Here is a 26908-nt window from a genome sequence, read left to right as displayed (position 1 = left end):
ACCGAAAATATTTTTAGGAAAAAAGTTCGACCCTGTTGTTCAACCGAAAATATTTTTAGGAAAAAAGTTCGACCCTGTTGTTCGACCGAAAATTTTTTTAAGAAAATTAGTTCGAACCTGTTCTTCGACCAAAAATTTTTTTAACAAAAAAGTTCGACTCTGTTGTTCGGTCGAAATTTTTTTAGGAAATTAAATTCGACTCTGTTCTTCGACCAAAAAAAAATTAATAAAAAAGTTTGACCCTGTTATTCAACCAAAAATGAAATTTATTGGTCAAAAATATTTAAAGGGCATTTTAAGGCACTTTCATAGGATTTACAGAGTTTAAAGGGTATGCATAATGTAGAGGGTTTCTTAAACTTTAACATGACGTTGAAAAACTTTAAGAAAATCGTTTAGTTCACGAGATACAGGCTGTCTTCCATAGCATGTTTTCAAATTTTCACAAACTTGCCAACTTTTAAAAGGTATTTTAGGGCACTTCCAAAAGGAATAGCGGGTTAATATTTATTGCATCGTCAAGAAGGGCTCTTGAACTATAATATGGCATCAAGAAATTCCAAGAAAGTATAATAGTCCACGAGATACAGGGTGTTTTCCGCACCATGTTTTCAAATATTCATAAAATTGGCAACATTTAAAGGGCATTTCAGGGCACTTCCAAAGGGCCTAGATTACTGAAATAAAATTCATTGAAAAGAGGATCTGTTGAACTCTAATATGACGCTGAGAAACTTTGGGAAAGTCAATTAGTTCAGGAGATACAGTGTATTTTGTACATAATGTTTTCAAATTTTCATAAAATTGCCAACGTTTGAAGGGCATTTTAGGGCACTTCCAAAGAGTCTAGCAGGCTGAAAGAGAATGCATAATAAAATAGTGTCTTGGAGTATAATATGGCGGCGAAAAACACATAGAAAGTAAATTAGCGCAAGAGATACAGGGTGTTTTCCACATCACTTTGACAAGGTTTGGGAAGGGTTAAGGGTATGTATGTTGTAAAAAATCTCGTGTCCATTCCACTGAAAAAGAAGGCTCAGGAGCAAACTCAGGGAACATTATAAATAAAATAAAAACACTGATTGCAAGGAATAACATTTATGTTCTTTATTCTGTTCGCATTGTATTTCCTTCAATTATTTTTGCATCTTTGTTCAATATATCTAATTTCGTATAGTTTCAGTTTGAATCTGATTTACAATATCATTAGTGTCCGCATTGTTTTATTTGAATTTACTCTCAAAATACAGGTGTTTTGAATTGCATCACTAAGATATATGGTATAAATTCTCATTATTACATGTAAAATGCAAGCCGAAACATGACTGCACTTCGTTTTCCAACACTTCCTTTGCTCTGTTCACAAATTGTCGTGTTCAACACCATATTTTGAAAGAGTAATTGATATAATAAGTGTTAAGGCATACGAATAAGTGAAAATAGGCACTAAACATATCTCAATTCATCTCAAATTTGATACCGTAATATGACGAATTCAACGAAAAATTAAAAAGAGACAACGCCTACAGACAAACATAAAATGCGTTTGGACATCGACGCGTGTTTGATTCCTAATTTCCTGTAAGTTGACTGTTTGCTTTTTAGATTAACTAAATACGATCGACGTCACCACTTAATAAATTTCGAATGTGTTGAAAGTTCCAATGAAAATCAACAAACTATAATAATTAACAAAAACTTTGAAACAAAAATATAACAACACATTTACTTCGTCGCGAGTCAAACATAACAACGGCAAGGCAAGATGTTATGTGTCAACGCGGAAACGTCGATCGCGAACAAATGATACTCCATAAACTATAAAATGAGAAAATCACGATACAAGACGAACATTTGCAAACTCAAGCTCAAACGAAACAAGACCACGCTTGAGGTTGCAATTATTCGCCGGAGATTTTCCACCGAACAAAATATTATCAATAATTAGTTGTTACATTTTAACATAAGAATATTTTTAGCATTTGCGCTCCTCAATAACTCTCGGGCAAACTCTCGTCAAATACATTAAATCTTTCGTTCTTGCAAAAGTATCGAAACCAATCGCGCTACGGTTATGAATAACATATACAATTTATTACACTCGTTTCTGTTTCCCATTTGAGAGTTCATTTTCCCAAGATTTTCCTTGTGATTAATCATATGCGTTCGAACAACAAAGCACCAAATTAATCGTCGAAGCGCTATAGTTTCTCAACACGTGTTTACAAATTTATACACGCTTGGATTTGTAGCATGATGTCTGATTCAGCAACGAGAATTTCTTTCTGAAATCAAACGCGTAAGAACCGAAAGCGATTCGCTCATATTCAACATTTGCGCGTTGTTACATTTCCATTTACATTTAAAACAATCAGCACAAACAAAATCCCATTCACACACAGCTTCCACATGGCAAATTCGCGCTTGTCAATGTAAATCTCGTTGAATCATTTTGACGCTTCGTTCTCCATTAGATTCCGCTAGTTATCCACAAAAAAGGGCAACCGTTCTGAGCAATATTACAAATTACAAGTGCTAATACAAAATATTTCTACGAATCATTTTGTAAACTCTTAGCATTCGTACTTCTCATTTGGTAATTAGATTAGTAACTTTGGTTCGTTCTGACTAAATAATCAAATCGCCATCGGATATCTACAGGAATCTAATGCGCTGTACGCAGTTTTTGCTTGCTTCAACATTCGTTCTTCGTGTGTATATCGCATACTTGTTATGTTATTAAATATTTGTTTTTCATTATTTTGTGTATTTTTTTGTTTTTAATTTTATGCTTGAATATTACCTATCAATGTCGTGTAGTTCATCTTGCTATAATCAACTACCGATTCGCTGTTTCGCATAAAGAAATTCAAGCAGTATTCAACTAAGTACATTTAAACCTTTAATTTTCATTCCTCCCACAACAACTATCTCTCCTGCCGCAGATGCCACATTAACTTAAACTCGGTTAACATGTTCTGCTTTAAAATTATTTAAATTATCATCTTTCTTTTCCATCTGTACGCTCATCAATTGTGTGTTCTGCGTCGCTCGTTTTCCTGTTATTATTCCTACTGCACATACAATCGTTAGAATTAAAAATGATAAAACATGTTTATAGAATATAGAATAATTTACAAATTAAATATTTAGATACTGGGGCGACTTCGTTATAGGTTTCGGCGCCTTTTGGGAAAAAATATATTCGGCCAGTGCAAGAAGTCGCCATCATTTCTTATTACGTTCTCTAAACGCATCTTTTGTGTGTGTTTTTTTTTACCTTCTCATCGAAAAAATTTGCTAATTTATGGTTTCAAATCATACTTTGCCTACAATAAAAACTATTTTCAATTTATGTAAGTTTGCTGTTTTGATTGTTACAGATAATATGCATATCATAACACGCAACAAAAATATATCTTTACTTTGTTATTTCCCGAGATTCCTGAGGTCGGCTTATTCGTCTAGCACGTGCATAATTTGCGTGCGTATTTAAAAATCTGGGAAATAATCCTGCTTGCAAACGTTTGCGCACTTTTGAATAGTTGCGTAAATAAAAAAAAACGAAACAACTAAAATTACAAAGTAACCGAGCGGAGTGTCGGAATCGTGGCCATTTTCAGCAGACAGTCCTGTTGCAGGCGTGTAGCGAAGCTGAAAGACGCCGAATGTATCGGCACGCCGCCACTGTTGTGCTTGATCCGTAACTGCCTCCACGCGGCGGTGTTTCCGTGTACGTTGCCATGGTCGTCGTCGTCATCGTCATCGTTGGTGGAGCAGATGAGTGCTCCAATGTCGCAAGTATTCTCAGCAAAGGGTAGATCTTCTTCCATGTAGCTCTTCTGCAGGCTGCTCAAATCGGAAAGCAGTTGTTCGCCGTCCTCCTGAATGTCCTCGCGCAACTGCTGACGCTCCTCCAGCGGGGTCACCTTGAACGCACCGCCGTCGGAAGAGTGGCTGGCGCGCAAACACGACATGCATATTTCGCCGTTCCAGATGTTGGAGCTGGCCGCACTTCCGGCAAGTTGCTGACGCTGTGACCACGGCGAATCGCCGCAACACTGCTCGCATTTATGCTCCTTGCCAAAAAGCTCCGCCATCATGCTATCGGGGCGTTGCTCCGACGACTCGGCATCCGAGAGCTGCTCATCAAAGTACGCATCGATATCATCGCTGTACACATCACAGTCGGTGAGTGTAAAAGCCAATCGCGAGAGTGAAACATCCAAGTCTGCAGCGTCTGTCTGACAGCCTTTATCATTCGGATTAACAATGAACTTCAGGCGCAAATTGTTGTTCGACAGATCCTTTTTATACTCCTGATAGCGCTTATTGCACCCGGACTCTTGCAGAAACAAAGTGCCGCTCTCGCTGCGCTGGAATGCCACCACGTCCAAGTTAGCATGAATGGCAAAAGTAGTGCCGTTGGCGTACACACGATTCTTGGCCTCGGCTTTTTCATTGATCGGCTTAAAGTGACTACTGTCCGAGTGCAAGAGATCATCTTTCGGCACAAGCGCATCCGCTTCCACATCTTCCACAGGTCGGGGACTCAAGACGGGCGCTTGATTAGCGCGCACAGTAAAGCGACTGCGCGGGCGAACCTCAGCGAAACAACTATCGTCGCGATTGTGATTCAGTTTAAGCAAACTTTTAGCTACGAGGCTTTCCTGTTCGTAACCATCAGACCAACGCTGCATTGTATAGCTCCACTCATCACCACCGCTCTCGTCGTCAAAGAACGACTGCGGCGGTGACGCCCAAACACCGTGATCAATGCGAATGTTGCTGAATTCATGATCCAGATCAACCGGCTGCAGCGAGTCCTTACTCGTGGACCAAATGGAACTAATAATATTGGTGCCACACTGCAGAAACTTATTGCTGCCCGTGTCGGTCATGTTCGCCAGGTTCATCAAATCGACGGGCATCATTGTCGACGGTGGCGATGGCGAATCAAGCAAGTCGCGAATATCGCCAAGCACCGGCAGGTCTTCGTACATCGCCTCCTCGTTCATCACGGCGGAGTGTTGCAGCGGTTCAGCCTCCCTGCGCGCTTGTTCTTTGTGCCCGCCAGCAACGCCGCGCGAAAAATAGTTAAAACGGTGCTTACCAGTCGAGCGCGCCTTCATTTCCGCTTCCTGCTTGCAGTGCAACTTTTCCTCCAGACTGGCGGCACCACGCTGAGACTTTTTACCCGCGATGCGTCGCTTTGGCGAGCCGAGCCACTTCGGTATAAAGTGGACCAGCTTCGGGCTCGGGTTCGAGGGAGTGCGCGCTAACGCCGGAAACGCGGCGTAGTAACGCCGGGCCGAGTCACGCTCGGAGAGCTTCTTCGGGATGCGGACGGCCTTTGTCTCCTTTGCAATCCGCGGTTCCTCGACGCTGACGACTTCACCCTCGCGCTGGATCTCCTTCAGCTTAGCACAGAGTTCATCCACGAGCGATTCAATGCCACATTTCTACCAAAAATACAAAATCAGTCAGAACAATTCTTCAAAAACATCACAAAAACACAAATACACACATAGAAAACAATTCGTGTTAATTTTCGGACTGTACCTGATCAGAAGCGGACTTCAGACATTCAACGGCTGCCGAACGTTTAAGTCGATCTGCGTCGGCATGCCCCCAATGCGAGTAGTCGCTCGAACGGCAGAGGCGTTTTCTACCGCCTCCAGCACGTCTCACTTCCTACGCAATAGAAACGACACATGCTTCAGTAATCTCTACCCAACATGCACTGCCATCCCTTCTCTCAACCCCAAGTTACAATAACAGTTTGGCCATTAAGAGGGTAATTATCGGATAATAATATTGACAAAAATATTTGCAAAACTACGCTCATTAGTAAGAGATTATCGACAATGGAAACGTTTCATTACCTTGTTTGGATGAGTGATATGGAGGTCCTGGTCGGGACAAATGATATCGACGGGGTCGCGGTACAATAAGCTCAAGACGTAACGCGTGTAGACGACGGCGTCGATTCCGCGCGCTTCCAACTGCTCTTCAAGCCAATCAGAGACGGCCGATGGCATGGACACCAGTTGCGGATACTTCATAATATATTTTAGCTACAAATAAAGCGTTAAAAACAGAATTATACAAAGCACACTTGTTATTTGGTACCTGCGATTGCGAAGGGCGACGATGGCCATGCGTGGACTTCAAAATAGCTCACGCGTGCCGGTGCGGCGCGCGTTCTTCGCTCGTTTGGCGCCTCCTTGGCAGCTTGGATCCTGCCGTCCTGCAGAAGTACGAGCGTGTGGGTGGCTGCGACTAACTATTGCTCTTCTCCTACACATGGTATAAAAAATTCTTCGTGGCTGGGCAAATAATCAGACGCATCATTAGCTGCTGCGCGTGTGTGTGTGTTTTGATGGTGGTGGTCGTTTTACTTCGCGAATATAAGTGTGTGAGCGTGTGTGGATTAGTCAGTAGTTTAGTGGTGTCTTGTTTAGTTGTTGGTAGTTATTTAGTAGTCGGTGTCCTTTTTCGTCTTCTTGTTGCAGACCCCCATCGTAACTGCTGGAACAACAAATACAAGAAACATGAATGACTGAATAATAGCAACATGTATTTTTTTTTCCTTAATTATAGCGCACGAATGCGAGTAGACTGCACGCGCAAAAATAGACTTTCTCCTTCGTCGGCTGGCGCGCGCGTATCGAACAAATAAATAAAGTGCGATGCAATTACGGACGACTCTTTGTCGCTGACGATGTCTGGCGACCGTCTAGGCCTATTACGGGCTATAATTATCGTCATTTAGAGAGAGAATAGTGTGGTGTGTATGTGTATTGCACTAGAATACAGTAGATTTAATACTAATTTCATTGTTGTGACGTTTGCAAGGCCGATGTGCATGCATATTGCACAATGTACCGCCGAATTGCACGCGAGCATCGTCGGGAGGGCCGTCACCACGTTAGGATCAGAACAACGGCAATTATGTTCGTGTACAGGCGCGCCATTGACGCAATTCGCGCGTCTAGTTGAAATAAATCCATGGAGGGTTTACCTTACAAACGGGGCTGATGTTCTGCTGCCGAAAATCCACCTCAACACACCCCACAGTTAACAAAACATGGCAGCCAGGCACAATGGCCAAAGTGCCAATCGGAATGAATCCCGCTCGAAGTGCGCTTGGGCAGTACGCCAAGGCCGTGCGACGCGGATGACGCAGTGTTCGGAATCAGACGAACGCGCACGACATCCGCCATTGCATGAACATGGCAACAGCGCATTACAAACAAATTTACAAATAACAAACACATCCAATTGGAATAATAGATTTACAGAAACATTCTTACAATATAATATACAAAACTTAAAAAGATCCGGTTTCTAATCGCGCTTGCTGCATCAATGGCAACAATTCATCTCGAAATAATCTACTGGTATCACCATGTGTTAACTTGAGATTATCAAACGCCAGTTTTAAATATTGCAAAGCATCATTACACTTTGCCTTGTAGACTAAAATCTTCCCCAGTTTCAAGTACAACAACCCCAACAACGGATGCACATCCCCATAGTACATTCTATAACAAAACATTAATAAAATATGGAATCCTCATAAAAAAACTAATCAATATACTTGTATCCATCGATTAATTCCGTTGCAAACACTTGCGCATCCTTCCACTGACCGAAATCGATGCTAGCCTGAAAGCCCAGGTCCAGAGTTCTTACATATTGACGATTTAACTTGTGCAGGACACCTTTCTGCCTGTCTAGACAAAATTTACACACATCCAGATCTAAACATAAGTTATTTTTATACATTTACAAAGAAAATAACTTAAATTAACACTTACAAGCCATATCCTGCATGTTTTTTAAATGTCCATCGGAGAATTCAACAATTTCGCGAAACTTTTCGATGAATTCAATACTAGCAGCCTCGCCGCAATCCTCACACTTGAAAGTTTTACTATTCACACAGCCAATGATACAATGCTGACATGCAGCGCCTGTAACATAATGACTGCTTGTATCCACACACTTTGGACACTGACAGATGAAATAATAAGTGTGCTGGAGTTCATCCCGGCGACTTTCCGTCGTTGCAATTACATCAATGTAACTAATATGTATCTACAACCAACAATTAATGAATATTTTTATGGAAATGCAAAAGATTGTTTTAAATAACTTACATGTGTCCAGTCTAAACATGGCAGGTCTTCAATCGCACGAATATAGAGTGTGGTGCCTTCAAAAGTCGCCACCGCATTCGGGCGACATGAATGATCAATCACCGACGCACCGAGATAAATACCCGTGCCCAAGGCGACCATTTCAGCGTCACAGATGTTGAAACTATTGACGCACATTCGGCCATACATGCCCATCAGCTCCGCTGAGTTGGGAAGTGATTCACCGCCGAGAAAATCGAATAAAACACCGCATAAAGATACAAAATGTTCCATTTTCTTCGAGTTTTCCTTCAAATCCGTGTAATCTAGAGGAAAAATCATGAAAAATCAAGTTTAAATTTAAAAACATCAAAAATACTAATTAAACTTTAATAAAATAGGTTTTAAATTCTAACACTTTGTTTATTTACTTACGTGACATGAGATCTTTAAACATTCGAAAGTTTCCTTCTGTATAGTAACTTTTCACAAGATCTCCACCCTTGCGGAGTTTCCGAATGAGTCGTGCAAGAAGTCGAGCTGCATCTGGTATCACCCGAGGTGCAACACGTCGCAAACTCACACATTCCGGCTTGTGAATTGACCATGCCTCACGCTGACAACCTTTTCCACAATAATACACAAACTGGCAGTTGGAACACTTCAATAACTGCCCTCTAAAACAATAAAATTTAGTTTTTTAAAAGTTTTTAAAGTAATATTTTAACTTTACTAACTTCTGAAAGCAATTGTCGCAGTACTGTGTGTGTAGTTTCGAGCTGAGTACGAAAACGAACGGCTGCTCCTTGAGTAAAGTTGTCCCGGCGCTGATTTTCTTTTGCAAACGCATCTTGCTGTCGTCCTCGCCGGCTGCAGACTAAAATATCAAGCAGGAAATTTATTTTATTTTCAGGTACCAGTGAATATTGCTGCTATTTATAAATTTCCTCTTTGCGGAATTCGAAAGAGGACACCAATACATATTTTGCTGATATATTTAAAATGACTTAACTAATTGAGCACACAGTTGAGCAGTAACTGTGCAATCATTATATTAGATATTACAGTTGGGACCAATGGAAGTGTTGTGATTTGTAATTTGGCATAAAATGCTGGCACGTTTCAATAGTCAAGGGCACAAATGCAACTGCAATAGTTATTACATAGTTTTTTTGTTTTGAACGACATCAAGGTGTTGGGCTAATGTGCAGTTTACAATTGTGCTATATTTAAAATCGTACGCACATTGATTGCGCGCGATTACTACGTGCGCTGGTTGCTATTTTTAAAAGCGGATGTTTTGAGGAAAGTCGTCAGTGGGAAACTTAAGGGGCCAAAAATAGTGAAGAAAATATAACCTACCATTTTGTTACACTGATGCGATTGTTAACAATCATAACAGATTTAATTCTACAACACACATGTAGTTATTAGTTATTTTCTGTATTTAAAGCTATTCTATTATTTATAAGAATTATTTTGATGATTATTAACATGTAACAATCAAGAAACAAACAACGTTTTTCATTTGTTTTCGTCGAATGTCACGGTTACAGTGTTGCCATGATTACTTTCTTATTTTGAATTACAGCACCACCTATGCAGTATTTTTCATACTATAAACACAATCTGTGTTTGACAATTCGGTCTTTCACCTACAAACCAACTTGCATTTTTCACTCAATCGAGAATTCATTTCACGAACAATTTTGAAGGAAAATTATCAAATTTCCAGTTACAGTACAGCGTAAAACACGTAAAATATCCTCAAAATGGTTCTGGAAAGTACAATGATATGGTGAGTAAATTAAACATCACTTTAGCTAACCTATAATGTCAGATGACTTTGCATCTTGTTCTCCTTTGTATCAAATATTAATTAATTTCTAAATGTTTACAGCGTTGATAACAGCGACTACATGCGAAACGGAGATTTCGTGCCTACAAGACTCCAAGCTCAACAAGATGCAGTGAATTTAGTCTGCCATTCAAAAACCAGGTCTAATCCAGAGAATAATGTAGGATTACTTACACTCGCAAAGTAAATATTTAAAAAAATAATAATATCATTAATATTAATAGAAATATTTTGTAGTGTGGAAGTTCTGGCAACTTTAACAAGTGATGTCGGCAGAATCTTGTCCAAATTGCATCAAGTAAACCCAAATGGTGACATTAATCTGCACACAGGCATCAGAATTGCTCATGTACGTATATAAAAATTTAATTTTTAAGTGTTAATATGTTTATTTTATCAGCTGGCGTTGAAACATCGCCAAGGGAAGAACCACAAGATGCGTATCGTCGCGTTTGTCGGTAGTCCAGTCGCTGCTGAAGAGAAAGAACTGGTTAAATTGGCTAAGAAGTTGAAAAAAGAGAAAGTCAACGTGGATTTGATCAGTTTCGGTGAGGAAACCATCAATACTGATGTCCTCACTACTTTTGTCAACACTCTAAACGGAAAAGTATGAAAACCATCATTTAAACCATTAAAATAACCAAATTATTAAATATTGCATTTACAGGATGGTACTGGTAGCCATCTTGTAACTGTTCCACCAGGTCCCCATCTATCGGACGCTCTCATTACTTCTCCGATCATCCAGGGTGAAGATGGTACCGGTGGCGCGGGTCTTGGCACTTCCGGTTTCGAATTCGGTGTCGATCCGAATGAAGACCCCGAATTAGCTTTGGTAATTTTATTTTATATCGTTTTTCACTTAAAATTAATCTAAAAATCCGCAGGCATTGCGTGTTTCCATGGAGGAACAACGCCAGCGTCAAGAAAGTGACGCCGCTCGCGCAAAGCAAGCATCTACAACGGAAAGCGTCCCAGCTGCTATCAAAGAGGAACCAACCGAAGAAGCTCTCCTAGAGAGAGCCCTGGCTATGTCCATGGAAGAAGACGCTACTGAGCCGGTTGGTTCACACGCCAGCGTTGATTTCGCTAACATGACAGAAGAAGAACAAATCGCGTTCGCTGTGCAGATGTCTATGCAGGATACTCGTAAGCACTAATTAATCCATAATCCTATTATTTCTATTTTTAAATTTTATGTAAAATATATAATAGAAAATGTTGATGGTATAGAATCATCGTCCACGTCGCAAGTAACTTCAAAGAAAAGCGAGGAATCCATGGATGTGGAAGGCGATGAAGACTATTCTGAAGTGATGAATGACCCAGCGTTCCTGCAAAGTGTACTGGAGAATCTGCCGGGTGTTGATCCGCAGTCTGAGGCCATTCGTCAAGCAGTGGGTAATCTTGGCAAGGATAAGAAGAAAGACGACAAGGAGGACAAAGCAGAGAAGAAATAAATCCATTTTTTTTATGAAATCCAGTACTGATCGTATCTTATCTGAATATTTGTGCTCCTTAAATGGGAGCTTATTACTTTACTTATAAACTGCACTAAGAATATATAGGGTGTATGATTTATACAATGTTTTAAATTTTTCCCTTGAAAAACATTAGATATTCTTTTATGGTGAGTATTTCAAGGACTTTACTTGCATATTTATGCATTTATATGATTTTTTGATGGTAGTTAATTAAATTTATTGTTTAATTACGTTTATTAGTTGAATTTAGAGGAAAATAGTTTTTTCTTGTTATAAACAACAAAAATCGACGGGAATTTAAAGTAAAATTATCCTTTTTATCGTTTTATATTAATATCTACATGGTTTTTGTACTTTTCTTGGTATTTGAGCAGTCAATGTATAAGTTTGGTTAGGTTATGTTATGTTAACCTTAAAAACCATTATTTCAAGAACATTACTTGCATATTATGCATCTTTATGACTTATAGATGGTAATTATTGGTTTAATTGATTAATTTTATTGTTTAATGACGTTTATCGGTTGTATTTATTAAGAAAATAGATTTTTCTGCTATAAACAACAAAAATCGACGGGAATTTAAAGTAAAATTATCCTTTTTATCGTTTTATATTAATATCTACATGGTTTTTGTACTTTTCTTCTATTTCAGTAGTCAATGAATAAGTTTGGTTAGGTTATGTTATGTTAACCTTAAAAACCATTATTTCAAGGATATTACTTGCATATTATGCAGTTTTATGACTTATAGATGGTAATTATTGGTTTAATTGATTAATTTTATTGTTTAATGACGTTTATCAATTGTATTTATCAAGAAAATAGATTTTTCTGCTGTAAACAACAAAAATCAACGGGTATTTAAAGTAAAATTATCATTTTTATCGTTTTATATTAATATCTGCATGATTTTTGTACTTCTCTTGGTATTTGAGCAGTCAATGTATAACTTTGGTTAATTTATGTTATTATAACCTTAAAAACAATTATTTCAAGAACATTACTTGCATATTATGCATTTATATGACTTATAGATGGTAATTATTGGTTTAATTGATTAATTTTATTGTTTAATGACGTTTATCAGTTGAATTTAGCAGAAAAATAGATTTTTTTTGCTATAAACAACAAAAATCGACGGGAATTTAAAGTATAATTATCATTTTTATCGTTTTATATTAATATCTACATGGTTTTTGTACTTTTCTGGGTATTTGAGCAGTCAATGAATAAGTTTGGTTAAGTTATGTTATTATAACCTTAAAAACCATTATTTCAAGAACATTACTTGCATATTAAGCATTTTTATGACTTATAGATGGTAATTATTGGTTTTATTAATTAATTATATTGTTTAATGATGTTTATCAGATGAATTTCTAAAGAAAAATAGTTTTTTTGTTTACAAACACCAAAAATCAACGGGATTTTTACAGCAAAACCAATTTATCCTTTTATTTATATTTATACCTGACAAGTTTTTATATATTTTGGGTTGTTTTCGTTTTTACTGTTGAAATAAGCCTGTTATCATCGCACGCGATAGTTTTTTTCATAAATTATCTGACTCACTACCGCAGTTACCTCAATATACTCGCAGCTATACAAAACATACGAAAATTGCATGAATATTGACGTTTTTTCATTGCGATTTTATCATAATGTATTTATTTTGATTCATCACTTTCTGTATCCGAGTTGCGTATGCACCGTCATCGTTTTAAACTTTGCAACGTGGAACAAATCAGTTATCAGCCGAACATATGAAAAATTGATTAAACGTGTTCGCACTTTGATAACTTCAGCAAATATAAGTGAATGCAAACGAAATTCACGCAACTTTGTAATATTTCGCAGTAGACTTACAAAAAGTAGGAAAAAACAAGATAGACATACCAAAAATGACGCAAGTTGATTATTATGGAAGCAGTTTTAGTCATTAGTTAATTGAAAAACACATTAAAGATTAAAAAAACGTGACTTAAAAGTTTTAAAAAAATATTTTAGGTTATGTTAACCTAACCTAATTTTGACATGCTTTGAACCCTTTTTGACAGAATCTTAACTAAATCACCACAGAAAATCACTATATTCACTAAATTATTAATTATTTTATGCTTTAAAGTAATAATAATTAAATTAACAGCCAATAATTAGCCACAATTACAATCACCCACCATTTTTGACATTATTATACAGGTAATTACTTATGTGGCAAGAAAAAAAACTTACTTAATTTGAAATCTCAAATATCCCGGCACTGATTGCCCACTCGTAGCTCGTTTTTATTTTCATTTTCGTCGCGCGTTGACTCGACAGATAGCAACGTACAGCGTTTCGGATCAGTCGGTGTCGGTGCGTGGCTCGTCGGTACATCGCGACTACAACCTCCGAAACGCCTCACATTCTTGCATCATCTCCAGCGGAACACACGAGCCACCAAACCCCGAAACATTATTATCACACACACACACTGCACATCTGCGTGCGGAATTATTGATACTCCCAAGTGTTAATCAGACGTTTGTAACCTTGCATCATGAGTACATCCGTACAATCGCGACACCTGACTTGTTACAGAATTAATTCCTGCTTAAAACGCTCCTAGAAGTTGATTAATGCAAAGTTTAAAATAACAAATAGTACTATTACATAGATACATAGCAAACTGCGCCAAATAAAATGGTTAGTGATTACTTTTATTATGTGCTATGGTTATTGGCGCACACGGTGGTCGCGCTAATTACACAAACTCGTGATGTTTACCTCCTGGTATACAACAGACTGCTACGCGGCGACAAACTGCCGCAGCTGAGGAAGCTACCACAGCATTTAACCGTGCTGCTGCCTTCTAGTCCACCAACATCACCAGCATCCACCAACTCCAAGCATCTTGACATTCTAGTTAACTTGGTTTTGTGGTCGCTTGCCACAAATATACAATATGTGTCTTTTTATGACCCACTGGGTAAGCAAAACACTTTAAAAACTTATAAACAACAAAGTTTAATTAATAATTTTAATATCTTTAAATTTTTAGGTCTTTTAGTTAAGTGGGAAGATGAATTAATGAAGAGAATTCAATCGAGAATGAATAAAAGTCAGAGGTTAATCTGGCATGGAGCAAATACAACCGGAAAGAACGGATTCGCAGGGCCGAAAGTGCATGTAAAGATTTTATCGGCTGGTCGTGCTTCCCTGGTCGATGCATGTCGACAATTATCACACACCGAGCAGGTTTTAACAGTGCCCATCATCAGTAAACACCTGCTGACCAACTATGAGTTCCCCGATCCGCAACTGGCGATCTATTTCGGGGAGTATTTGAATCTGTGCGGATATCCGCCGTGGCAGATTCGTCTCACTGAGTTTATACACGCCGGGCGCCATTTGCACGCGTTCGATGAGCGTGAATTCTTCTCGGTGCTGCAGTGTTATAGTAAATGTCAGCAGCGCGTAGGCAAATGAACTTTTGTGTTACAATTCCGTAGGATGAGTTGAATTGTTTCAGTAGCTGAGCGTGTGTTGGCTCAGTTATGCCATTAACGTAATTTGTACATTCGTTTTTTATCAAAACACGTTTAGTTGTGTACAGTCATTTGTAACATTATTTGATTTCAACTTAAACAAAGTGAACGCATCACTGGGAGATGTAATAAGTAATAAAAAGTGGAAAATAATAATAAAATGAGAACGCACGCATTTCGGGTGGGCACAATGTAAATATTTTCGTTTGTCTTCTTACGTATGTTTGCACGAAACGCACGACATTTTTATTGTTTGATTGATTTATATTTTGTTCTTGCGTAGGAAAATTGTTGCGTGTAATGTTGGTTGCCTAACTATTAATGCGCACAAGTATTTTAGCGTATATTTTACTATGAAGTTCAAAAATACGCACAATTTAACAATAAATCAATTTGCAATCATTAATATTACTAAAAACAAGTTGGAAATATTTAAATGTATGAAAAAATACGTAATTATGTAAAGTTCATGACTGTCCATGACATAACACAGTAATAATCAACTAATTAGCGATATCAGATGCCTTATCAAAATTGCACGCGTATAAAATACTTGTGAGAACATTATTGGTAAGTTTCCCACTTGAAAACTGCACATTCACCTTCATAATTTCAAATTACACGTCGCATTTCAACGTTTAACCTTACTTTCAATGCATTCCAACTTATCTTGATGTTTTCCAATGCAATTGTTAATTATAATCATTTCGTAATGAATAGTTTATGGGTCAATTAAAGCCTACTAACCGACAAGGTGGGAGCGGATATTGGAAGTGCTGCATCAGTACTTCACACTTCTTCTACTTCTTCAATTGTTAAAGTATGTATAAGTTTCATAAGAGAAAGCCAATTAACATTTTTTGACCACAAAGTTTTCACTTTTTTGTTGTTAGTCATACTCTGCAGATTCACCTTTCAACAACTATAAATAGTGATGAAACCGCTCAAAAATCGCTAAAAATGTCTAGAAAATTATTAAAACTTGGCGTGGCTGCTTCCTCACTGGGTGCATACACCTGGGCCTTGCGAACTGATCATGAAACAGTCAATTCCATTGGATTGATACGTTTATCCAGGGCAGCATACTCAGTTTTCAAAATATCCGTCATCTACCGCACGAATCTGTATGGTACTGGTCTGGATCATGAATCCGATGAGTATTTACAGATCAAATCAGCTTGTCATCGTCGCGGTGCCGAAAATCTCCTGGATTTATGCTGTAAAAACAAAGGAATATACATTAAAGTTGGTCAGTATGTTGCTGCACTAGATTATTTACTGCCGAAAGAATATGTTGAAACCATGAAGGTATTACATAGCCACGCACCGGAAAATACTCTACAGGATGTAAGCCGTGTCCTAAAAGAAGACCTAGGCAAAGATATCAAAGATCTCTTTAGTAGTTTCGAAGAGAAACCTTTGGGCACTGCAAGTTTAGCGCAGGTGCATAAAGCAGTGCTGCATGATGGTCAAACAGTGGCTGTGAAAGTACAACATCCGTTTATACGTAAAAATTGTAAAACCGACTTGAAAACGATGGAATATTTAGTGAAAATTGTCTCCTGGGTGTTTCCGGAGTTTCAGTTTCAATGGGTGGTTGACGAAACGAAGAAAAACGTGCCGATTGAGTTGAATTTCGAGATTGAGGCCAGTAACGCAACGAAAATCGCGGAATTGTTTAAGGAGTGCAAATGGTTGAAAGTGCCTAAAGTCTAGTAAGTAAAAAAGGTTACATAAGCATAACCAAAGTTATGAATACTAATCTAACATTAAAAATATTGAAAAATGTTATGTTTTCAGTGATGATTTGTCAACGAAACGTGTCTTAATCATGGAATTCGTCGAAGGTGGCCAAGTGAATGATTTGAAGTACATTAAACAGGAAAAGATTGATCCGTTTGAAATTAGTGCTAAACTTGGTCAGTTGTATTCCAAAATGATTTTCATCCATGGTTTCGTCCATAGTGATCCACATCCTGGTAATATTTTAGTCAAAAAGACTAAACAGGGAACTCTGGAGCTTATTCTTCTGGATCATGGAATTTACGCTGTAATTATTACTTTTTAATCGAGATTATTACAAAGTAATCATGATTTTTTCAGAATTTAAGTAGGAAAACAATGGTAGACTATGCGAATCTCTGGTTGAGTATCCTCGACCGCGACAGGACAAAAATGCGCACATATTGCAGTAATCTAGGCATCAGCGATAAAGTTTATCCGATTTTTGCGTGTATGATAACAGGCAGAACGTGGGATTCCATCATGGCGGGTCTAGAAAGGTAACCATGATATTCCTAACCTAAAAATTTACTAAAATTCAATGTTTTTTAGTTCAAAACGCACGAAATTCGAAAAAGACCGCATGCAAAATGAATTCCCAAAACTATTACCCAACATCACCGAAATCCTCAACCAGGTAAACCCGGAAATGCTGCTAATACTCAAAACCAACGATTTGATGCGTGGAATTGAATCCACGCTGAAAACCACCGCAAGAATGGGCGCCTTCCAAGTGATGTCCGAATGCTGCGTGAAATCCGTGTACAAAAGCCGCATTGACGACGCCCGCGATCGTTTCAGCAAGTTAACCAACACAATGGCGAAATACTGGCTGTTATTCAAGCTGAATATGTACTACACTTACTTGAACCTGCGCAGTGGTAGATTCATCTTCGCTTGACGCACGCCCGCATCAAAAAAACCACAAGTCTTCCATGATTTTTTAAATGAATGAACGTTTTGTTATATTATAAATTAATTATTACAATATTTTTAAACTAGTTTATCGTAAGCTGAAAAATCCTACTTGTGAAGACTTAATCCAGGTCCGCAGTGGAATCAAAAAAAAAACACCTAAGGAAGACAAAACGCAAGTTATTTCCGATTCTCGCCGACAATTCACGACTCTGAGTGATTCGCGTGCGGCGCTCACTCAGAGGTGAATGTCACATGCTTGGATTTGTATACAACCTGGGCGTGTAACTGTAACCTTGGGCAATGTTCGCGCAATCAACATCGTTTTCAATGCTTATGGGACCTCTTACCCCTACCGGCGTCGTACGAGCGTGAGCGCGACCGACGGCGACGGCTGCGTGACCGCGACCGTCGGCTGCTGCGGCGGTCACTGCGATAACTGCTGCGATTCGATCGAGATCTAGATCGGCTGCGTGATTTGCGACGCGTGGAAGAGCGTCGTTTGGTGATTGACGGCGAGCGTCGGCGACGATCTCGGCGATAACGGCGTTCGGATGATGAAGAGCTCGAGCGGGAGGACGACCGACTGCTAGATGGCGCTGTTGAACGTTTTTGTACTCTTCTGGTTGGTTTCGGGGTATGGGAACGACGATCTGGTACAAAATTCACTTAAAAAATCTTAATTTTCATATAAACTAACCAAAAAATACCTTGGGTTTTCCGGCGGTGAATTTTTGAAGAATCTGTACTTTCGGGACTCTCACGTCGGGGTTTACCCGCGTCGCCATCTTTTCAGCCTCTGCTCTGCTAGCCAGTCTGTTCTCAATCTCACGCTCTGTCTTCTCAAACTCTTCTTTTCGTCGTTTTATTGTATCCTAGTCAAAAAATTAGGTTAAATTTCATTACCATTACTTAACATAACCTCAAACTTACTTTGAGTTCATTATCCGAGTCAACTTCGGTCTTTTCGTCCTCCCCGCCGCCCTCATCACTGCTCTCTCCTGATCCATCATACGCACCCAGCCCTAAATTAAACCCAAGTCAGATAATCCCACAACTTCACCTAACCTAACCTCCCTTTCGAACAGAACTCAAAATTTCACAACATAACCAAATCGTTAAAGAATTTAGTGAAAGTATTGAAGACACTTACCGAGCCTGGCACTTAGGTTCGCACCTGCGCTGGGTGCTGTTACGTGCTGATCAACGGCTGAGGGTTAAATCACATTTTAGTTTCAACATTGCCCTTTGCGCTTGCTGCGAACGTAATAAACTCTACGCCCCCAGCACTAGCTTGGAGCGGCAGAAACGTACGCGCTATAACATCCACATTAAATGCTACATGCTAGTTTACACACGTGGCGCATGTATTTGTATTATTTATTGCTTATTTGGTGTGGTCTACTAATGTACTTTGGGGCGAAATTGTGATGTGTGTTGCATATGTGTATAAAAACAAACCTTTCAGTTAAATATATAGTATAGTATGCCAAAGAATGTTATAGAATCAGAAAACATTCATTTTTGCACTTTAGTACAAATTTCCTAGTTTTGAGACACTTTACTGTTTTTTTCTATATCAAATATTGAATGCTATCAAATATGTGATAATTAGCATGTAAAAATCGTTATATTTTAACTTAGTTACTCAATTTACTATTTATCTAAATGGAAACACCAAAGTCATAGATTTTTTTTCTAAGAAGCTTAAAAATGCCAATATACTGAGGTAAACCTCTAGCAGACCACTTTTTGGATGTATGAGTATTTATAGATTAGAATCTATTCAAGTACCTTGTGTTTAACCAGTTTTAGTGAATTCTGAGAAGTGACGATAATATTATAAATGAACCCTTATCTAAAGCTACGCAAAATACTTCACGCTGATATCAACGATAACTGATTAATAAAACTATATGACAATTTTGGATAAAATTTAGTCGACGTGGAGACACGTTAGAGTTGATTGGAACAATTTGTGCCCAACCTCATCATGTATTCAAATTGAAATTAAACAAAAATAACTTCATATTGCTGAAATCCAAGAGGAATTTTTGGCAAAATGGCCGGAAATATTTCCGTGGTAAGTAATAACAATAATAAGAAGAATTTCTGATATACCTAAGTATTAAATTCTAAATTAAAATAAAACTTCTTTATTTAATACTTGATATTGATATTTAATCAATATTATTATTTATTTTTTCATGTTTAAATAAAATATTGTGTTTAATGATGATACTATTGGGCAAAAACAAGTCAATTTACACGTTATCGCATTTTTTCCTCGTACGATATATGGCTGATAATAAGTTGATTAAATTATTTATTCTTTATCTTGATTACATAGTCCGACTACGTGTGGGTACGGCCGGCCCTGAACGATGAGTTTGCGATACCACTTGGCGGCCAAGTGGCCGCCATTGAACCAAAACGTATCAAAATCAAGACGGATAATGCCGGCGATCTATACGTATCGAAAGAACAAATTGTCAAATTGATGCACTCCAGCTGCGTCAAAGATGTGAATGATATGATCACCCTCGGTGATTTAACCGAATATTCAATTTTACGAAACTTGGAAATGCGCTACTACAAGAAGAACATTTATGTAATAATTGTTATAAAATTTCAGTTTTCAATGTGTATTAATGCTAATTATTTTAGACATACACTGGTTCTATGTTAGTGGCTGTGAATCCGTATGAAAAATTGCCAATTTATACAAATGCTTTGATTAGAGAATATCAAGGTATTCCCATGCATGATTTACCACCACATATTTTTGCTACTGGTGACGCTAGTTTCAATAACATGTTAAAGTCACGAAAAGATCAGTGCATTGTCATCAGGTATTTAAAATTATCAGTAAAAATATGTAGAATATGTTTTTAAGGAAAATATTTTAGTGGTGAAAGTGGTGCTGGTAAAACCGAATCGACAAAGTTGATCCTCCAATATTTGGCTACAGTAAGTGGCAAGCATTCATGGATTGAGGAACAAATTCTCCAAGCAAATCCGATTCTAGAAGCGTTTGGTAATGCCAAAACTGTACGCAATGACAACTCCTCTCGTTTTGGGAAATACATCGACATACATTTTGCTAAAGATGCCATTGTTGGTGCCAAAATTGATCAGTACCTTTTGGAGAAATCAAGAATTGTTTCTCTAAATGAAGGAGAGCGTAATTATCACATTTTCTATTCAATGATTGCGGGCCTTTCTAAAGATGAAAAGAAACGCTTGGACTTAGATGATGCATCACACTTTCGCTATCTGAATCAAGGCAAAAGTTTGAAATGTGAAGGCCGTGATGAACAACAAGAATTTAACGAGATTCGTAACGCGTTCAAGGTGTTGAGTTTCAGCGACGAAGAAACATGGATGGTGTTTGAGACAATGGCGGCTGTACTACACCTCGGAAATATTAAATTTAAAGGTCAGGTTGTCAAAAATATGGAGACTTCTGAGGTAGATAATGTGAAAACTTTGGAGAAAGTCGCTGAATTATTAATGGTGCAGAAAACTGAATTAGGCAAAGCTATCACTCGTAAGAGTATCATGGTTTCCGGCGATAAGGTGACACAGGATTTATCAAAAGAACAAGCTGCTGATTCCCGAGATGCATTTGTCAAGGGAATTTATGGCAAACTGTTTATCTATCTCGTTGAAAAGATTAATGTGACCATTTGTCAAAGTGGTAATTTACGCAAAAACTCAATTGGAGTTTTAGATATTTTTGGTTTTGAAAACTTTCAAATCAATAGCTTTGAACAACTATGTATTAACTACGCAAATGAAAACTTGCAACAGTTTTTTGTCAAACATATCTTCAAAATGGAACAGGAATATTACACCCAAGAGGGTATTAATTGGGAGAATATAAAGTTTATTGATAATCAAGAGATTTTGGATATGATTGGTATGAAGACCATGAACATACTGAGTTTGGTTGATGAAGAAACCAGATTTCCCAAAGGTACTGATACTTCTATGTTGACCAAATTACACGCTCAACATGGCAAAAACAAAAACTACATCAAACCAAAGTTTGACGTTGAACCATTTTTTGGCATTCAACACTTTGCGGGAAGTGTTAATTATCAGAGCGTTGGTTTTCTAGAGAAGAACAGAGACAGCTTTAGTTTAGATTTGAAGCAAGTTATCGCAAGTAGTGCAAAGCCTTTGATAATAGAAATATTCAAGAAAGATGATCACGATGAAGTTAAACAGAAAGCCAAATCATACACTTTAGCGTCACAGTTTAGATCCTCGTTGGATGTGCTGATGAAGAATTTGAACGAATGTCAACCCTTCTTTGTGCGTTGCATAAAACCAAATGAAGAAAAGAGGCCTAATGTAAGTTAATATTACTAATATTACATTTGTTTTTTTGTTTATATATTAACCACCAATGTTTATTTTTGATAGATGTTTGATCGTGACCTTTGCGTTCGTCAATTGAGATATTCTGGTATGATGGAAACAGCAAAAATCCGCCAAGCTGGTTATCCAATTCGACATCAATTCCAGCACTTCGTAAATCGCTTCAGATTTTTGGTTATTAACCTTGATCACAGGCAAGATCCCTTGATAGTTGCAAAGAAAATTTGTCAAGCCAATTTCTTCAAAGGGGAAGATTATCAAATTGGTCACACGAAAGTATTTCTTAAAGATGCTGAAAATCAATATCTAGAATCAGAACGACAAAGAATCCTTTCACGTTACATTATTGTACTGCAGAGAAACATCAAAGGTTGGATTTACCGTCGAAGGTATCAAAAACTTCGAGCGGCTGCTGTCACTTTTCAAAAATACTTCCGTGCTCGAGGATTACGTGCAAGATTCTTGCGCATTCAACGCGGTTATCACCGCCTTCAGGCGAGCATTCTGTCTCGGCAAATGACTTTCAATTTCAAGATTATCCGAGACCGACTGCGGAAATTGCAAGCGGTTGCACGAGGCTATTATGTGCGTCGACACGCTAAATTCGGCAAAATTGTTGAAGCAGTTTACATTAGAAAACACGAAGAGAAAACCTTAAGAGCACAAGGTAACAGAGATTACAAATACATTGCGGATACCAACTTCCAACAACGCATGCAGAATTTGGACAGAGAATACCAAGTTAAAGCCCGGCCTGCACCACCACCCGAACCGGAAGTTGGAGAAGACAGTGAAGGAATTCGCATGGTCATAGACAACTTTGACAAATTCTTAAACGAATACGACGGACAAAGCCCACAGGTATCTCCGACAAAGGAAATTAAATCACCCATTTATGCTCGTTAATTTATGTCTATTTATTTATTTATTCATCTATGCATAGTAATTTATTCTTTTTTACTGTATTAAATTATTATCACACAATTCAGTTCATTCTTTCTGATATACCTATTTTCGTTTAAAGCTGCAGCCGCAACACGCAAAGGAAGACCTCTCGGACTTCGCCTTCCAAAAATATGCTTCCATGCATTTCGCTCCATCAACTACGGATCACTTCAGTAAGAAGAGGTTGAGGGGTCCGCTTCATATTGGTCATAAACTGCCGACACCTGACGATATTATCGCTGCGCAAACTATATGGATAACAATTCAGAGATTTATGGGCGATATTGCTGAACCCCCCTTGGCGGCACCAGCCAAGAGACAATCTGTAATGTTGTCCATCAATCAAACAATTGGAAAAAACTTTTCCAACAGGAAAGAGTATCAAGATATTTTGAGGCTTGAGAAGAAAATGGATACTATGTCCAGAGACCAACGTCAGAAGTACATTAACAAAACATTGAGGAGGAAAGACAGGTTGTTGGAAGACTTGAAGAGGGGTATGGTTGATGATAATGACGGAATGGAAATGTACACCGAGTGGACGAACACCCGAAAGAAAACTGTCGAGAAGTTGTACTTTATTATTGGGCACGGTATTCTTCGCAAAGAACTACGGTAAATGTTTATTTTATTTTATTTTCATTTAAAATGGTAACATTATACAATTGATAAATATTACAGTGATGAAATTCTATGCCAAATTGTGAAGCAGCTTCATCAGAATCCAAATGAGTCATCGCGGGCTTTAGGTTGGATTTTATTATCCATGTGTATTGGATGCTTCCCACCGTCTGACTTACTTTACAATTACCTGCGTGCATTTATTCGCACATCAGCACCACCCGCGTATGCCGGCTACTGTGAAATGCGTTTGATTCGTACGAAAAAAAATGGTGCCAGGAGTCAACCGCCGGCCGCCATGGAAATTGCCGGTGCTAAAAGCACACAACAGTTAACTGTCAGCGTGCAGTTGATGAATAAACAAACTATTGATATCAACGTTGATAGCGCAACAACCGCTAAAGAAATGTGCGATGAAATAGCACGCAATTTAAACATTAAAGACAACGACGGATTTTCTGTTTTTATTACTTGTTGTGACAAGGTTTTGTCTATTGGTAATGATAGCGATCATCTTATGGATGCTATTTGTCAATGTGAGCAATATGCGAGAGAATTGGGCAAGTTTGAAAGAGAACCAGGCTTGTGGAAGCTGATCTATCGCTTTGAAATGTTCACTCCATGGTATGATGCAAAGGCAGATCCGATGGCAACAGAACTTATTTACTGCCAAATTATCAGTAGTTTTAAACACGGTGAATTTGGTTATCCGAATGATGAAATGTCTGCTACTCTGGTTGCGCAAAGATACTACATTGAGCAAGGTGCTTCTTTGAATATGAATGTACTTGATAATAAGTTCCATGAATACGTCCCCAAACACGTCAAGGTTAGAAGTAATTTAGACGAATTCAAGAAGAAAGTAATAGAAATCTTTCTGAAGCTACCTGCAGTCAAAGAGAAACAGAATCCAATCAGGGTCAAGGAAAATATTGTTAAGCAAGCCATGGATGCCTTCCCGATTATGTTCTCAAAATTCTTTGAAGCTATAGTCGTTTCCGGTTTAGATCTACCTAAGAACAGCATAATTATTGCAATCAATTGGAGTGGAGTCTTTTTCATTGATCAGCAGGAAAAGATATTATTGGATTTATCATATCCTGAACTTGTTAGGGTCACCTTCACACCTGATGAACGATCGCAAATGGGCAAAGTCACATTATACGCGGTTACAAATGAAGAGTTTGTTCTCCAATCCCCGGAAGCACACAGAGTTAATGAAGTATTGAACAAATTGCTGTATGGCCTCAGACAAAGATCACAATATTGTGTGGCTGAAAAAGATTGCAAAGATGATGGATATCTACAATTCAGACGTGGTGAGTTGATTACATTAGCAAATGGCATGACAGGAGCGGACGCACAAACATGGGCCACTGGAATATGCCAAGGACGGCAGGGAGACTTCCCAATGGATCATGTAAATGTCCTACCATGTCTTCAACCACCCTCACAAGAAGTCCTAGACGCTTACAAGAAAGGAATGTTTACTTATAAACACCGTAAGGGTGACACAGTGAAGAGATTGAAACAGCATACGTTAGTACAATACGCTGAAGAGAATTACAGAGCTGCCCGACGTTTGACAGAACAAACTTCTTCAGTATTGGGCACTATTGCAGCAAAGCAAACTGAAGAACTATGGAAATTCACCGCAAAGCCAATGAGACAAGCATTACTAAAACGTGTTTTAGAAGATCCCGATCGTAGTTTGAACACTAAAGCTTGTGAAGTGTTTATGAATATTCTAAGATACTTGGAGCTTACACCTGGTAAACAAGGTGAATCCGTGAAGTATGCAGCGGCTACTTTTGAACCCTGTATGGACAGTGAGCTACTACATGATGAAGTTTATTGTCAGATTATAAGACAACTTACTTATAACCCAATGGATCAATGCGAGCGAAAAGCATGGGAATTGTTGTACCTTGCTACTGGACTTTTCCTTCCAAGTCCACCTCTACTTGCTGAAGCAATGAAGTTTACAGATTCACGAGTTCATCCACTTGCTTCAGTGTGTCATGATAGATTACTACAAAGACAGGCTGAGAAGCTGACAAGTAGAAAACGGCCACCAGTTGCCATCGAGATTGAATCAATTCAAAAATCTCATACAGAGATATATCATAGAGTGTACTTCCCTGATGATACGGATGAAAGTTGTTTGGTGGATTCGTTCACGAAAGCGTCTGATGTTGCTGATGAGCTCAAAGCCCGTCTCCATCTTAAGTCAGTTGCTGGTTTTAGTTTGATTGTGGTTGTGGGTGAGAAGGCATTCTCAATGCCAAGTGATTCGTATTTCTACGACTTCTTATACGAAGTGTACGAATGGTTGAATAGCATCTCCACACAACAAGAGTACACTGTTGCTGGTATTCAAAGAGTCAAACCGCAATTGCTAATATTCTTCATCAAAAAGTTATGGCTTGATGGACAAGTAGGTGTGGACCGAAATGCTGACACGATATTCCACTACAATCAAGAAGTGCAGAAATACCTCAAAGGTTACCAGAAATGTACTGAAGAAGAAGCAATTCGTTTGTCCAGTTTGATCTTGCGAATTAAATATCCCAACCCGTTAAAAGATTTGCCTAATGTACTTGATCAAATTATTCCATATTACATCAATAAGACAAAGAATTCATCGTATTGGAAGAAAGCGTTGGCTGACGGTTATCAAAAAATTGCAACGATGGATTATGATGATGCAAAGATAGCGTTTTTAACAATTGTATCGAAGTTGCCAACATTTGGATCAACATTCTTTGATGTGAAAGAAGTGCAGCAGAGCGAACCGGAGATTATTGCTATTAATCGGAATGGAGTACATAAATTAAACTCGGTGACAAAGGTATTTACAGTTCATTAAAAGCTTATTTCAATACCATTATCTAATCATTATTTATTTGTCAATAGGATATTGTGATGACCTATAAACTGTCCGAATTGGTTAACTGGTCTTCTGGAAATACGTTCTTTTCGTTAACCGTCGGCGATATGCAGCGGACAAGAAAGATTTTATGGGAAACCACGCAGGGTTATAAAATGGACGATTTGCTGTTTTCCTACGCAGAATTTGCAAACAAACCTGCTAAGAAATCCGAACAAATATTTGATTTTTAAACTATTAAGCTGTGTACTTTTAACGATAAGGGTGTTGGGTGTATGTTGAAATGTTATTATAAACTCTATTTCAAATAAGTATGAACTAAATGTCAAATACATTTACAAAATTTAAAAATTAT

The 26908-nt window shown here is 38.1% G+C and overlaps 6 protein-coding genes and 1 long non-coding RNA gene across 11 annotated transcripts; 4 read left to right on the top strand and 3 right to left on the bottom strand.

Moving 5' to 3' along the window:
* Nucleotides 1-1082: 1082 nt before the first annotated feature.
* On the bottom strand, nucleotides 1083-7186 carry LOC135791422 (uncharacterized). Of its 3 annotated transcripts, none has more exons than XM_065301830.1 (5): nucleotides 7025-7186; nucleotides 6133-6531; nucleotides 5886-6077; nucleotides 5563-5694; nucleotides 1083-5462 (listed from the first exon to the last, which is right to left on the bottom strand). In XM_065301830.1, the coding sequence occupies exons 3-5, from the start codon at nucleotides 6063-6065 to the stop codon at nucleotides 3579-3581; spliced, it is 2196 nt and encodes a 731-aa protein (XP_065157902.1). In that variant the 5' UTR covers nucleotides 6066-6077; nucleotides 6133-6531; nucleotides 7025-7186; the 3' UTR covers nucleotides 1083-3578. The 3 variants fall into 3 exon arrangements, with proteins under 3 accessions (XP_065157902.1, XP_065157903.1, XP_065157905.1); XM_065301831.1 differs by having other exon boundaries at nucleotides 6133-6528; nucleotides 7025-7184; XM_065301833.1 differs by lacking the exon at nucleotides 5563-5694.
* Nucleotides 7187-7284: 98 nt separating this feature from the next.
* Nucleotides 7285-9716, bottom strand: LOC135791423 (histone-lysine N-methyltransferase SMYD3-like). 2 transcript variants are annotated; one of them, XM_065301835.1, is made up of 7 exons: nucleotides 9507-9716; nucleotides 8882-9021; nucleotides 8580-8821; nucleotides 8166-8470; nucleotides 7824-8103; nucleotides 7604-7739; nucleotides 7285-7547 (listed from the first exon to the last, which is right to left on the bottom strand). In XM_065301835.1, exons 1-7 carry the CDS (start codon nucleotides 9507-9509, stop codon nucleotides 7334-7336), a joined length of 1320 nt encoding a protein of 439 aa, XP_065157907.1. In that variant the 5' UTR covers nucleotides 9510-9716; the 3' UTR covers nucleotides 7285-7333. The 2 variants fall into 2 exon arrangements, with proteins under 2 accessions (XP_065157907.1, XP_065157906.1); XM_065301834.1 differs by having other exon boundaries at nucleotides 7604-7766; nucleotides 9507-9714.
* Nucleotides 9717-9753: 37 nt separating this feature from the next.
* Nucleotides 9754-11588, top strand: LOC135791424 (26S proteasome non-ATPase regulatory subunit 4-like). Of its 2 annotated transcripts, none has more exons than XM_065301836.1 (7): nucleotides 9754-9942; nucleotides 10045-10185; nucleotides 10240-10351; nucleotides 10403-10609; nucleotides 10670-10837; nucleotides 10890-11151; nucleotides 11218-11588. In XM_065301836.1, the coding sequence occupies exons 1-7, from the start codon at nucleotides 9917-9919 to the stop codon at nucleotides 11460-11462; spliced, it is 1161 nt and encodes a 386-aa protein (XP_065157908.1). In that variant the 5' UTR covers nucleotides 9754-9916; the 3' UTR covers nucleotides 11463-11588. The 2 variants fall into 2 exon arrangements, with proteins under 2 accessions (XP_065157908.1, XP_065157909.1); XM_065301837.1 differs by having other exon boundaries at nucleotides 9755-9942; nucleotides 11236-11588.
* Nucleotides 11589-13795: 2207 nt separating this feature from the next.
* On the top strand, nucleotides 13796-15213 carry LOC135790543 (dehydrodolichyl diphosphate synthase complex subunit nus1-like). Its single transcript, XM_065300780.1, has 2 exons — nucleotides 13796-14455; nucleotides 14528-15213. Exons 1-2 carry the CDS (start codon nucleotides 14170-14172, stop codon nucleotides 14953-14955), a joined length of 714 nt encoding a protein of 237 aa, XP_065156852.1. The 5' UTR covers nucleotides 13796-14169; the 3' UTR covers nucleotides 14956-15213.
* A 761-nt stretch (nucleotides 15214-15974) lies between these two features.
* On the top strand, nucleotides 15975-17797 carry LOC135790542 (aarF domain-containing kinase 1-like). Its single transcript, XM_065300779.1, has 4 exons — nucleotides 15975-16729; nucleotides 16815-17064; nucleotides 17118-17296; nucleotides 17349-17797. The coding sequence occupies exons 1-4, from the start codon at nucleotides 15975-15977 to the stop codon at nucleotides 17695-17697; spliced, it is 1533 nt and encodes a 510-aa protein (XP_065156851.1). The 3' UTR covers nucleotides 17698-17797.
* On the bottom strand, nucleotides 17733-18376 carry LOC135790544 (uncharacterized). The gene is made up of 2 exons (XR_010547808.1): nucleotides 17988-18376; nucleotides 17733-17870 (listed from the first exon to the last, which is right to left on the bottom strand). It is a non-coding gene; the product is annotated as an uncharacterized lncRNA (long non-coding RNA).
* Nucleotides 18377-19656: 1280 nt separating this feature from the next.
* Nucleotides 19657-26907, top strand: LOC135791231 (myosin-VIIa-like). Its single transcript, XM_065301559.1, has 8 exons — nucleotides 19657-19794; nucleotides 20062-20322; nucleotides 20379-20563; nucleotides 20621-22070; nucleotides 22143-22958; nucleotides 23122-23657; nucleotides 23724-26514; nucleotides 26580-26907. The coding sequence occupies exons 1-8, from the start codon at nucleotides 19774-19776 to the stop codon at nucleotides 26784-26786; spliced, it is 6267 nt and encodes a 2088-aa protein (XP_065157631.1). The 5' UTR covers nucleotides 19657-19773; the 3' UTR covers nucleotides 26787-26907.
* Nucleotide 26908: the final 1 nt, after the last annotated feature.

The sequence above is a fragment of the Atheta coriaria genome, unplaced genomic scaffold (assembly GCF_025399875.1).
Source record: "Atheta coriaria isolate IRGN ID8LTWV9N9 unplaced genomic scaffold, Caltech_Dcor_3.1 hic_scaffold_4_pilon, whole genome shotgun sequence".
In the NCBI taxonomy this organism is placed as follows: Eukaryota; Metazoa; Arthropoda; class Insecta; order Coleoptera; family Staphylinidae; genus Dalotia; species Dalotia coriaria.
This window is presented reverse-complemented; position numbering and strand designations above follow the sequence as displayed.

Excerpts from the sequence above, each read along its gene's own strand:
- LOC135790542 (XM_065300779.1), top strand. The coding sequence starts at position 15,975 with ATGTCTAGAAAATTATTAAAACTTGGCGTGGCTGCTTCCTCACTGGGT. Across the intron at positions 17,065-17,117 it reads TGGATCATGGAATTTACGCT|AATTTAAGTAGGAAAACAAT; the intron begins GTAATTATTACT and ends TGATTTTTTCAG. Across the intron at positions 17,297-17,348 it reads ATCATGGCGGGTCTAGAAAG|TTCAAAACGCACGAAATTCG; the intron begins GTAACCATGATA and ends AATGTTTTTTAG.
- LOC135790543 (XM_065300780.1), top strand. The coding sequence starts at position 14,170 with ATGGTTAGTGATTACTTTTATTATGTGCTATGGTTATTGGCGCACACG. Across the intron at positions 14,456-14,527 it reads GTCTTTTTATGACCCACTGG|GTCTTTTAGTTAAGTGGGAA; the intron begins GTAAGCAAAACA and ends TTAAATTTTTAG.
- LOC135791424 (XM_065301836.1), top strand. The coding sequence starts at position 9,917 with ATGGTTCTGGAAAGTACAATGATATG. Across the intron at positions 10,352-10,402 it reads CAGGCATCAGAATTGCTCAT|CTGGCGTTGAAACATCGCCA; the intron begins GTACGTATATAA and ends TTATTTTATCAG. Across the intron at positions 10,838-10,889 it reads AAGACCCCGAATTAGCTTTG|GCATTGCGTGTTTCCATGGA; the intron begins GTAATTTTATTT and ends AAAAATCCGCAG.
- LOC135791422 (XM_065301830.1), bottom strand. The coding sequence starts at position 6,065 with ATGAAGTATCCGCAACTGGTGTCCATGCCATCGGCCGTCTCTGATTGG. Across the intron at positions 5,695-5,885 it reads ATATCACTCATCCAAACAAG|GAAGTGAGACGTGCTGGAGG; the intron begins GTAATGAAACGT and ends TCTATTGCGTAG. Across the intron at positions 5,463-5,562 it reads TGAAGTCCGCTTCTGATCAG|AAATGTGGCATTGAATCGCT; the intron begins GTACAGTCCGAA and ends TATTTTTGGTAG.
- LOC135791231 (XM_065301559.1), top strand. The coding sequence starts at position 19,774 with ATGGCCGGAAATATTTCCGTG. Across the intron at positions 22,959-23,121 it reads ACGACGGACAAAGCCCACAG|CTGCAGCCGCAACACGCAAA; the intron begins GTATCTCCGACA and ends TTTCGTTTAAAG. Across the intron at positions 26,515-26,579 it reads AATTAAACTCGGTGACAAAG|GATATTGTGATGACCTATAA; the intron begins GTATTTACAGTT and ends ATTTGTCAATAG.
- LOC135791423 (XM_065301834.1), bottom strand. Across the intron at positions 8,822-8,881 it reads TGCGACAATTGCTTTCAGAA|AGGGCAGTTATTGAAGTGTT; the intron begins GTTAGTAAAGTT and ends TTATTGTTTTAG. Across the intron at positions 7,548-7,603 it reads GAATTAATCGATGGATACAA|AATGTACTATGGGGATGTGC; the intron begins GTATATTGATTA and ends GTTTTGTTATAG.